At 37.6% G+C, this 13,201-nt stretch overlaps 1 protein-coding gene across 2 annotated transcripts in view; it reads left to right on the forward strand.

Moving 5' to 3' along the window:
* The window catches only part of LOC119783647 (protein sidekick-1-like), a 433,545-nt gene that overhangs the window by 392,622 nt on the left and 27,722 nt on the right, over positions 1–13,201 (forward strand). For both annotated transcript variants that reach the window (XM_038285267.1, XM_038285266.1), the window contains exon 30: positions 7,269–7,470. In XM_038285267.1, the coding sequence (XP_038141195.1) occupies positions 7,269–7,470 (202 nt within the window). The remainder of the gene's footprint in view (positions 1–7,268; positions 7,471–13,201) is intronic.

The raw sequence follows: 13,201 nt of genomic DNA on the forward strand, positions 1-13,201 counted from the left end.
CTAGATACAGTTAATCTCTGAACTCACCAGTTCTGTCAGCTAAGGCTGGGCATACACTGTACGATTTTTCACCCTTTTCAGGCCGATTCTCCAGTCGTGCAAGAATTTTTTCGATCGGGCCACGTTTCAGCCTCATCGTATGTCCTCCCTAATGAAGTATACAAGGGGTAATAGCCTCTCACAACCACCTCCCCATCAGGAATTGTAAGGTCGGGAGAAAATCAAATGTGTGGAATTCAGTCGTCCATTGGGTGGTCATGAGCAAATCCTGCTGTTGAAGCAGAGCAATGAGCCGATTTACCAGAACCTCACGCACTGCGCGTGTGCAAACAAGGGAGTTCTTCTTCCTTCTAAATTGATGAGATCTCTCAGCGCTGAATCCAATATGTGGTTTTTGGACATGCAGTGTGAGCAGGTAGATCACATCAGAGCATCAGGCTGTACAGTGTAAGAAAAACATTGTAAGCTGAGAACTTTTAAACCCTGCAATTTTATTGTACAGTTTAAGCTGTAGCTGAGTACAACAATTGAAAATACACTATATTGCCAAAAGTATTTGCTCACCCATCCAAATTATTGGAATCAGGTGTTCCAATCACTTCCATGGCCACAGGTGTATAAATTCAAGCACCTAGGCATGCAGACTGTTTTTACAAACATTTGTGAAAGAATGGGTCGCTCTCAGGAGCTCAGTGAATTCCAGCGTGGAACTGTGATAGGATGCCACCTGTGCAACAAATCCAGTCGTGAAATTTCCTCGCTCCTAAATATTCCACAGTCAACTGTCAGCTGTATTATAAGAAAATGGAAGTGTTTGGGAACGACAGCAACTCAGCCACGAAGTGGTAGGCCACGTAAACTGACGGAGCGGGGTCAGCGGATGCTGACGCGCATAGTGCGAAGAGGTCGCCAACTTTCTGCAGAGTCAATCACTACAGACCTCCAAACTTCATGTGGCCTTCAGATTAGCTCAAGAACAGTGCGCAGAGAGCTTCATGGAATGGGTTTCCATGGTCGAGCAGCTGCATCCAAGCCATACATCACCAAGTGCAATGCAAAGCGTCGGATGCGGTGGTGTAAAGCACGCCGCCACTGGACTCTAGAGCAGTGGAGACGCGTTCTCTGGAGTGACGAATCGCGCTTCTCCATCTGGCAATCTGATGGACGGGTCTGGGTTTGGCGGTTGCCAGGAGAACGGTACTTGTCTGACTGCATTGTGCCAAGTGTAAAGTTTGTTGGAGGGGGGATTATGGTGTGGGGTTGTTTTTCAGGAGCTGGGCTTGGCCCCTTAGTTCCAGTGAAAGGAACTCTGAATGCTTCAGCATCCCAAGACATTTTGGACAATTCCATGCTCCCAACTTTGTGGGAACAGTTTGGAGCTGGCCCCTTCCTCTTCCAACATGACTGTGCACCAGTGCACAAAGCAAGGTCCATAAAGACATGGATGACAGAGTCTGGTGTGGATGAACTTGACTGGCCTGCACAGAGTCCTGACCTCAACCCGATAGAACACCTTTGGGATGAATTAGAGCGGAGACTGAGAGCCAGGCCTTCTCGTCCAACATCAGTGTGCAACCTCACAAATGCGCTTCTGGAAGAATGGTCAAAAATTCCCATAAACACACTCCTAAACCTTGTGGACAGCCTTCCCAGAAGAGTTGAAGCTGTTCTAGCTGCAAAGGGTGGACCGACGTCATATTGAACCCTATGGATTAGGAACGGGATGTCACTTAAGCTCATATGTGAGTCAAGGCAGGTGAGCAAATACTTTTGGCAATATAGTGTATCATACAGTGTATGCCCAGCCTTAGCAGCAGTCTTTTTCAAGTTAAACATCATTCAGGAGCAACACAAATTTACAAAAAGTTACTAAGGAACTTTTGAGGATTTCTGAAATCTGAAATATTGTGTTCTGAAGTGTCATCGTGCTTGGAGTACTTTAATTGATTCAGATAAGATCAAACCTAAGGCATTGTTATCAGGAATTCTTAATAACAGCAAGTAGTATTTCTCTGTTCCACTTTACTAACATAATGGCCCCTTCCTGCTTTGACAAAGACAGAAAAGCCTAATAGAGATTTCTGTCTGATGATCCCAAAGAGACCAGATTAATCCTTCGGAAAATAACAAAATCAGTTCGAGTGTGTATGTGAATCTGTGACGCTGCATACATTTGGCAGTAAGCAGCAATTCTTTCTACAGAGTTTAATCAGCATGCAGTTTTTTTCTCTAAAGGTTGATAACCAACAAGGCAACAGACAGAATAACACGTTTTTCCATCAGCTGTGCCACTTCTTTTCATGCCCCCATCTTCTCTCCAATTTTTTTGCAGCAACGGAACTGTGTGTGGTATCAGAGCCCCACTTGTTATCACAATTATGAGTTTATTATCAGAACACGATCTCAACTGTTGGTCAGAACAAAAGGAAAACATAGAGGGTAGCACAGATATCAGAAAGACAAAAAGTGGGCAGACAATAGTCAGATTTTGAAGGGAATAGAGAGTGATGTCGCGTGGGGGAAAGAAAGAGACAAATAGATTTCACTCAAATTACTTGTGATAAGGATGAACGAAGGAGGCCGAGTCTTGTATGCCTGTCAGCATGTGCTCAGCGGTGGTCGTTTATGTTTGGTAAAATAAATGCAGATTAATTAAACTTCAGAGAAAATCCATAAAGCTTTTATTTCTGGACTCAAATCGATAGCCCAATGCCCCCCAAAATTAGACAGTTGTCCCTCATGTTGTGTTTTTTTTTTGTATAGAGTTTGATTTGAGGTCTACTTATCACTTAACACAGCTGTACAAAGATAGCGACTCCCAGAGCCATCCTTCATCTTATAATTGAAAAGTGAGGATACAAAGAAATACACACATGCACAGACTGGCAGCATGCTGAGAAATAGTTTTGTTGATGTTCAAGTAATTAAATGTCTTGGTTCACTTAAATCTTAATCCACAGAAGACACACTGACAGTCACATACAGCCCTTTATAAAGTGCTCATGTGCCATGAACTGTTATTCTGCAACCAGAAACTGGACGGTTTTTGGGGATGTTATGCTATAGACCAGCAAAGTTTAGAGCATAGATGTAAAGGGGAAATTAAAATAAATAACATTTATTTATAAGTCATGCTTCACAGACACAAAGCACTGTGCAGTAAGGTAACATCTGGGAAAAGTAATACAAAAAGAAATTCAATAGATATACATTAAAATCATGACATAAAAGGCTGGTGGAACAAATCAGTTTTCAGTTTGTTTTCTTTTTCTCCGATGCAGCAAAGCGAAGCTGCAGGGGTAAACTGTTTCCCAGTTTAGGAGCCACAGACCTAATTTTCAGTATCGTAGAAGGAACATCCAGGAGATTTTGTGGCTTAGAATCGATGGCTGCAAGGGGCAGAGCCCTTTTTTTAAAAGCCGACACAAATAGCTAGGAGCATGGCCATTTAGAGCCATATAGGTAAGAACAAGACTTTTGAATCAAATTCTAAAATCCACTGAAAGCCAGTGTGAGGAGTGTAAGACTTGAGTGATATGCGAGAATTTACTAGACTCAGTATAACCGTCTGCTGTGCTCTGGATAGCTTAAAGATATGTCCAGGCCTATAAAATGGGTATTTTGCTAGCCTTAAGCGGAATGACACAAGTAGATGAAAGATGTTTCCTAGATCTACTTAGGAGTCCATTTGTCATATTTGAGAGTTGTTTCTTAAAGGAAAGAAAAATTAATTTATCTCACAATGGAGAAATTCACTTCTGCATTTAATCCATTCCCTTGGAGAGCAGTGAGTTGCCACTGTGCGGCACAATCAGAGGTTAAGGGTCTTGCACAGGGACCCAGAACGCAGGTAATGGGGGATCAAACCAGGTACTTGCAATCTTCCCAGAGCACAAGCACATTGCTCTGACCCACTAGACCAACACTCCCAACTAACTGGAAGAATAAATACATTACTTGTGCAAGTCAAAGCCTCATAAAGCATCAAAACTGACCTCTAGATATATATATATATATATATATATATATATATATATATATATATATATATATATATATATATATATATATATATATATATATATATTTTGGATTTGGTTGCTGGGCAAAAAAAGCAACTGTATGATTGATTTTTGCATGTGGGTGGCTTGACACAATTATCAAGGTGTTTCTATCATCTGTGTTAAAACCAGAAAGTTGATTAAAAATCACTCACTGATATGAGATAAACATTGCATGAGCGTGGACATCCTATAGAGCTGATATGGTTTCAAAGATACAAACAGCTGGACATCATCTGCATAGATATGATAAAAAATTATCAGAAAAGGCTCAAATAATACCAGTAAAAAGAAGACTGTGAAATGAAAATAAAAGGCCCAGAAATATATTTTGATAAATCCACTGCAGGGAACATTTATCTCCACATATAACCATCCCTTATGGAGCAGTGGGTTGCTACCAGTACTCAGGGACGATCTAAGATTAAGGGACGAAAAAATAGTACAACCAGTAATCTTGAAGGCCTACTAGGAATATTTTCCTCTCTAACCAATAGGGCACCACTTCATGGTTTAAACATTCTTACAAAAAAATTTCCAAGTCAGTACCCATGCATATTTTCCTTTTCTGCAGTCACAGCCACCAATATTAGGAAGAAATTCACCACCATCTAAAATCTTTCCACTCTATGTTGTAAAATAGCCCAAGCTCAGTCAGCTTAGATAGAAGCTATTTTTGAGTCTTTCAACTGAATATCAATGAACCTACAGAGAAAAAAAAACAGCATGGAGAAATGTAGCTAAACTGATAATAAAAACAAACTGAACTTTTATGTAGTCGGCAAAACAGGTGCAAACATAGACAAAAATGAGGAGACACAAGAAAATGGAATAAATCCATTCAGGAAGCTTTTTCAATTCAAAATGACTTTTTGAATTGAAAAATACAAAACAATACAAAGAAATAAACAAGGCAATACCTGCCAAACAGTAAGCAAACAGAACCTATTTTACAAATCCCAAATTGCAAAAATAACAGAATATAGTAAAACATAGGTGACGAAATTCAATAGGCTGGAAAAGCACAAACCAAATTTAAAACCATAATCTGACCTGCAGATCCTGACTTAAGTCTTTTGGACCATCTAAAATATTTTTTGATTTGTTTGTTTGCTTGTCATGTTTTTTCTGGATATATCAGAAGATGTATTAAACTCTTTTCATTTTTATTTCGTTTTCCCAAAGCATGCTGATGCCATCAATATGCTTATCTTTTTCACCTGAAGTCTCTCTGTTTCTATAAATTAATTTAATGGAACTGAATGTGGAAAAATACTGAAATGATGGTTGTACATTAGTGGTTTTTGTTGCCATTTCAAAAGGTTTTACATCAGAATATGACTTTACCTTAATACAATGATGCAGCTGTCCCCGTTTTTAGTACAGGACCTTTGCAGTATGTTCTCCCAATCTCTAAAACCATTTCTTGTCACAAAACTGCCTAATAAAGGCAAGTAGTGGCAAAACAAAATGAGACATTGGGTTAGGCAAAAAAAAAGCAAAACACAGTAACAATTAGGTCCCTTATCCTTTTATGCTTTGCATGCAGGTAAAAACATAATGGAAAGATATTAGTAAAGCTTACCAATACATCCTAACACATTAAAAGAAGACAAAAGCTAATATAAAAAATTTGATTTTGATATGAAAGTATGATACAAATTTTAGTTTCAGCTAAAAGAATGACTTGACATGACAACTGAGCAACAGAACAGTCTATATGACCCTTTAACAGAGTGCATAAGTAATACCATAACCATGTTTATCAATCACTGTGAGGCAATATTACCTATTTTCTCAGCATTAACTCTTGATATACACCACTTTGCTTGCACCGTAAGGGACCTTTATACTAAAGCATTTTAGAATGTATTGAGATGTAGCTTATTAAAAGTTGTAAAAGCCATTTAAATTATGCTTTAAGAGCTAATATTTATTAATATTTATATGTTTGTTTTTTTTCAGTAACAGTTGTACAACAATTTGATGATGAAAGATGGATTTCCTTTATAGTTATTCACAAAAACCAAAAGCTTTTAAAAGTTCAATTCAAAGAGCTTCAAATTTGCTCTGTGTAATGACAAACCAGATGGTAGGCTGCGATAAACATTGACACCATTATGGATTCAGTCATTGACTGATACTTGCAGGGCTCACTGCTCATCATCACTGATGAAATCTGCTCGCTCCAGTTGTCATGGTGTTCTTTTCATACATTTACATTTGTTTTTGTTTCTTTTCTTTTCTGGAGATTCATGAAATGTCAATTGAATAGGAGAAGTTACCCTGGATGGATAATAGGAAGCCGTTATATCTAAAGTTAATTTGACTATGTTTTACGAATAATTTTAACCTTGGTGTTTTGGAAATCATTCTATAAGTAAAGCATTAATGGAGATCTCGGTCATTCAGTGAAGTGTGATGATTTTTCCTCTAAAATCTTTTGAAAATACAACATTTAAGATTAGAAAATTACATTTACCAATTTAAATAAACCTCTCTAATACAGCAATTGGAGCTTAATGAGAAGAAGGTTTAATACCTGCTTAAAGTTTTTGTTTTCTACAAGCTCTGTTTATTATGTCAAACAAGCATCAGTGGAATTAATATTCTTATTATTCTAATATGGCTGGACCAGTTTATTACAGATAATACTTTAAATCGACTAAAATAGGTAAAAAAATAGGGATTAAAAGGGGAAAACTATACCTAACAGAAAATGTATGTGTTTATAGGCTAACTCAATCATGCTAAAATCATAAATATATACCTTCCAGGTTTATCAGGTATTTTTGTAAGCCTTCCAAACTCTTGTGAAATGTTTATTGTTTTTTGCTACTGCTCAGTAAAAACCAGCTGTAACTGAGCCAGTTTAGAAAAAGGCGTCTTGTGTTGTATTTTTCATATATGCACAATTTAATAAATACCGTACTATGGCGTTTTTGAATGCTGGGCCTAAAAAGTAACCAAAGTATGAAAAAAATTAACCAAATAAAAATACTAGAAAACCCATTTTAAAGCTAAATGGATTTAGAGAAAATCATTTGTATAACCAAATAAAACCAAATTAGAATCTTAGTCCTGGGATGTACTGTTACAGCTGTTTTATACCACCTTTTTTGTTGTTTAATATGAATTCAAAATCCAATAAAGGAACATATTCATCCTCCTGATTTGTTTCCTTCTTCTTCTTCATCACATGTGCAGAGCGTCCCCAGCCACCCAGGAAGCTGTCCGTCCCTCAAGATGAGGTTGAAGCTCGCCAGCTTCACCTCTACTGGGTGACTGGTGGCTCAGGCTCCTCTCCACTGAGGTACTTCACTTTGCAGCTGAAGGAGCTGCCCAGCGGACCATGGAAGACCCACACAGCCGACATCCCACACAATGTGACCTCCTGGACAGTCGACAGGTACGGAAGCGTTTATCACATTAAAACACATAACCTTATGTTAGTTGAAGGAGCTAAATGGTTTAGAGTGTGTTCAACAATGTGTTGTATAAACTGAAAAATCTAACTTTATTGACTATGACACTCTATTGTAGATTTTTGTCTTTAACCTGGGAATGCAAGTCAGATCCTTGGATGTTAAATGACTTGAAGTTGATTTAGACTCATTATCATGTTTTGATTTGCGAGGGACACACATGTACATACTACCTGAGATGAAAAAGTTTTTGAATAGTAAAATCAAAGGACCCTTCTAGGAGGAATCCCAGAATGACCAGGTCTTGAAGCATGGGCAGAGTAGCAGGGAAGTGTAACGGAGTAAACTAAGCAGTATAATGAAATAATGCACCAATGGTCAAAGACAACCAGTGAGCATAAATACTGAGGGAAAACTGGAGAATGGCATAAATTGCAGGAGGTTTAAATCAGGGAATTGTGAGGAGCAGCTGAGACTGAACTAAGACACAATGAAATTATTTAACCAATTAAAAATATCTAACAGAGATCTTACAGAAATAGCTCTAAAAGTGCAAAGCTCAAAATTTATAAATTTCAGTTTATTTATATAGTAAAATTAACAACATGTGCCATCTTAAGGCACTTGACAGAAATAAGTTAAGAAACTGAAGAAAGGTGATATGCTAAAACACTGATGCCCAAAATCGCAGCTTATTATGTTAAGATTGGATGGAGAATGTCTGAGAATAGCAATTCTTAACATATGTTACATATTTTCAACTGGAGGTTTAGACTTTGACTGAACTATGAATACATGCATATGCTTTGATTTAAAGTTCCTAAAGTTGGGCGTGAGAAACCAGTTTGCTGACTATTTATTTATAAGCAATATTGGGGTAACAACATCTTTTCTGGATATTCAAAATAAATAACAAAATTAATGATGGTAAAGCAGTGGTCTGAAACTCAAATCCTCTGGGGCCATTGTGCTGCATTTTTAGACGTGTCCCTTGTGATACACACATGAATCAAATGGTTAAACCACCTCACTAGCAAGCAGTCAAGCTCTGCCGAGTTCTGCCAGTGACTTCATATTAAAGTCAGGTGATTCATAATTCAAATACAATCCAAACCTTTTAACTCAATGAAGAAGAAACAGGTTTCTTTTCCCTAAAAGTGTTTGAGTAAATTTGCAATGCTTTGTATTGTACAATATGAAATAGGACTCTCAAGAATACTTTGCAAAATGGCCAACATGGATAGGACAGCAAACTGAAACTAACTGCTGGGATTTTCGTGAACATAAATATGAAAATGTTTCTTTGAATGATCCTTTCATGTGTGAACCACATATTGGTTTAAATAGTCTGTGAAAAGCTTTTTGCAACCTTTTGTTGCACTGGACAGTAAAGAAATAGTTGTGTATTAGTAGAAAGTATAAAAAATCTCCCACAAAGAAAGAGGAAAGATTTGGAGTAAAATGATCATGATTACACCATAAACGGGAAGGAAGTCAGTCATCTATTATCTAGGCATAGCAGGAACTGCTCTGACTTCTACTTAAATCGTCTTTTCATCTATATCTGCCCGCTTCCAAGCTTTTAAGCTTGACTGTGTGTCCTGTCCGTGCTAGAACTGTTTTTGCTTTTTCACCTGTCAACCCTATTGTTGTCACCGTCTCCTTCCTTTTCTCCCTCCATCCATCAACAGTTCTAGCTTTCAGAAACCATCAGCCATGCATTTTTTTTTTACTACAAGCATCACCGCTGCTCTGCCAGTTGAAGGGGGCTTCAGCCTTAATGTCTCTTCCATTTCCCATCCCTGTCCTTCCGCTTTCCATGATAGTGTCATTAAGGCAGCAGCCAGCATCGGTCAGGTGGGATGGCTGCTCTAACTTTGCTGACAAAGCCAGAGAAGAGGGGCTGTGATGACTTTTTACCAGTGTTCGGAGTGTTCCTCGTGACTGTTTAAGCGGGCTCTTTTTGGAGCTATCACAGAGCTATTTGAGATGCTGGAGTGGGTTCTCTCAGTGTGTCTGTTTCGACCTGCCTCAGGGACAGTCTGTCTGCCATCACTGTGGAGCCGCAGTTGTTGTTTTGATGCCATTTTTCAGCTCTCTTTGCTGTGACGGATGGAGGAATTAACTTGCATCTCTACATGCTCACTCATACTTGCTCTTTATGAGTACTAATTGTTGTTTCCACAAAACTTTGGAAGCAAAACATCATGCCCCCCCAGGCTTGCATACATACTTTTCAAACATACATCTTCAAACATTGTCCTTAACATCCTCCCAGTGCTGTTGGCGCCCCACCTAGTTTAAGCTTGGTGTCTTTGATGTTCTATTCCTTTTTTGTACACAAATCGACAGGGCATTTCTGGTCCCTCAATGAGCCGAGCTCATAATTATAGAGGACACCTCTCCCCAGTTGATGCCTGCTGAATTTCTGCCTGGTCTTCTGTAGTCCCCTGGGTGCTCTGTAAAAAAAATCATTTAGGATAATGTTCTAGCTGACTAACTGGAGTTACTTTGTTTGTTTATAATATGTGAGCAATTCCAGTAGGTGAGCTGGGTTTATACTTTTATAATATTTTAATTACCAGTTTTTGTGTCAGATTTTATTGAGAGTGTTAAATAGATATCCAAATTTAAATATTAGTATATTTATTTTTTTATTTTCAAGTGTATAATTCAGGGTAGTTTTTAATCATTTGGACTTTCTTTAAATACATTGTATTTATTTTAATGGACATGACCTGCAGCTTTGGATATTCAATAAGGGGTTTTACCCACTTTTTAGTTGCCAAACACTGTAAAAATCAGACAGACTGGATGATGAATGTGTGAAAACAGCAATTTTCAATTGAATTTAAGTCCACACTTTAATTGGGCTATTTTAGTAGTTTTCTTAATGTGTACTAATCCATTGTCTGTGTGTTTGTCTAATCATTGCAAGCTTAAAGCCTTTAAAACCAGGGTGGTCCTGCAAGACACATAATCCAGCCACTACATGCGTTATGGTGGAACATGAAGAAAACAGGACTTCTGATTGGTCACTTTTAGCATGGCATTCTTCTCGCTTCTCTTCCATAAATGTCAAGTCTCTTTCTTGTTTAACCTTACGGCTAAGTTAAAGTCCAAGGCTTACAGTTGCCTCACATATTTTCCGCTTTAAGATGACTGATTGGTGCTCTATGTAATATACAGAACTTGGGATGTAGTTTTGTAGCTTTTTGCCATTTTGTTATAATAGCTAATATAGATAAATAACACGGAGGGACTGTCAACCCAAACAAGAGCAATTTGTCCACATAACTTGTGCTTTTATTTTGCAGATTTATAGAATGGGAACTAAATAAAAATGAATTTCTCATGCATAAATTAATTTCAAACTGCAGAGCTGCTAGATTTGAATCCTAGGCTATTAAAAGTGATGGCGTTGAGGCATATAGTCTGAATGTAATATCGATTGAAAAAATATTTTGAAAGGCTGCAAAAAAGCAAGGCAATAACAGTGCCACCTGAAGAATCCTTCTGTTGTAGATTATAGCTAATTAATCATGGGCAGAGACCACATTTTGCTGCAAGACATTACCAGTTTACTGATGATAAATCAAGAGGATATAATGTTGGCAATCCAGATCTTTATTTGCAATTAGCACCAGTGATACAAGTTTGCATTTCCAACCATAGCAGCTTTCCCCCTCCTTCTTAATTGTAGATAATACAATATAGGAACTGCCTGTTCCTACATGAATATTTGTATATGCAGGATTGAAGATAAAAGAAATAAGATAAAGCAGCTTTCTTCAACTTGTTTAGTCTCCAGGTTGCTGATTCTTAAAGCAATGTGTTGGTCCGCTCCTGAATGTATTACTGCAAAAACAAGCCTACATTTTTAACAAGAAAGATCTTGTCTATTTGCATTACTATAAATACAACATCTAGAAAGAAGGCTGTGCTTGGTTAGCAGCATTTCGTAGCAATGGGCTTTGTGCCAACTGTTGCTTGTATGCATGATCTGACAAATATAGAAAGGAAATCTTCATATACAATTAACTTAGACCATTTTAAATTTATGACTGTAGACTTACATTTTCAAAATAAAATCAGACAAATTATTCAGTTACACAGGTCTGTGGAGTGGATCAGTATCATCAGGTATCACGTCCAGCAGTTACATTAGATTTGGGTCCGATGCTGATATTGCATTCTCTCTCTCTCATATCCAGTTCTCTAAAGATTTAAATCACCTTCATTTGAGTGGAGTGGAGGTGAAGAGATAATGCTTTCATGGTGATTTGCTTTTTTTTTTTTATCATCCTGATACTAAGGGTCTCTAGAGTTAAGTATTTTCAAATTGGCTGATATGTTTTGTTATTCTGGGCTCATTAAATCCTTCACCTTGAATAGAGGAGAAATGCAGATGTTGTTTGAAAATTGCAGTAAAACCACAGTGACACTGGAGACGGTTAGAAAAGGTGAAGGCTAATTGTTATTCAAGCGCTTCTGTGGTCTTCTAAGGCCATTAAAAGAGCAAAACATGTCTGAAAGAAGGTGAGAAGGTTATTTTGGAGAAATGTTTATCTAAGCTATTGAGTTGAGTTTTAAACCCTTGTTTCCTGTTTCAGTAAGCAGTTCATTTTTCTTTTTGACTTGAAGAAATGCCTTCTAGGGATAGGAAAATAATTTCCAGCAGTGGAAAGAGAACTTTAGAGATAAATTATCAAAGACCATATTATTAATTCTGTTTAAATAAATGAATGCTTTTGCTGCATATCCTCCACATTTCATATCATTTACTCTTTTTTTGCTCTTGGCTGATGGTGGGGGCTGGGATATTCCATACCATGAAGTGAATAAGGCACTCAAAAACATTTAAAGGAAAAGTCCGGTCAGCAAGGAATGATCGATGAATGATTATCTATACCTTGAAGTAATATGTCCACATTGATTTAATGAATTTAGCGTTGATCAGTAAAAAAATAAAAATAATAATTTTTTTCACAATCACTGAGTCCAGGACCGTCCATTTTTGCCCACATATAGTGAAACCTCACCCTGACATCTTCCAGCAGTGACGTCACGGCGCGTTAAGCCTTTATTTAAGATTTCCAGACGACTTCACCATTGAAATTCGCAAGAGCTATAGTTTAACTGACAATGCCCACATGCATGGCAGTTTGATTTTGTAATACGCTGGGTAAAAGTAAAAAGAAAAATTGGTTATTTCACCTTTCCGATTCATGATCCTCCACGGACGGATTACTGCAGTCCTGATTGTTAGATTGACAACTTGATGAGGGAGGATTTTCCATTGAACGTCTGGCCAGAGAAAAAACACATGATATGTAGCCAACATTTAGAAGAAGAATGTTTTCAAGATGACTTGGATAATAGCGAGTTGTAACAAACACCAGATAAAGCACTGGGACTTGATCAACAGCCGGTACCGCACTGTGACGTCACAAACCGGTAGGTGGCAGTAGTGTTCTTTGACAAATAAAGATATCTTCAGTAAAGCACAGACAAATTAAATTACTGTTAATCAAAATGCTTATCATTTATCTAGCAATATGTACTAATTTTATATTTAAAGTACTTTCAGATCTTTTAATGCTGAATATGTCCAGACTTTTCCTTTAAACAGAGACAGAAGGTGCAAACAGGTGTTCAATACTGCAGTAGTTCAGTCCATCAATAAAATGAATTTGGTGCTGAGAGTTAAAAGGG

The sequence above is a fragment of the Cyprinodon tularosa genome, unplaced genomic scaffold, assembly GCF_016077235.1.
Source record: "Cyprinodon tularosa strain WSP-4 unplaced genomic scaffold, ASM1607723v1 ctg21, whole genome shotgun sequence".
Classification (NCBI taxonomy): domain Eukaryota; kingdom Metazoa; phylum Chordata; class Actinopteri; order Cyprinodontiformes; family Cyprinodontidae; genus Cyprinodon; species Cyprinodon tularosa.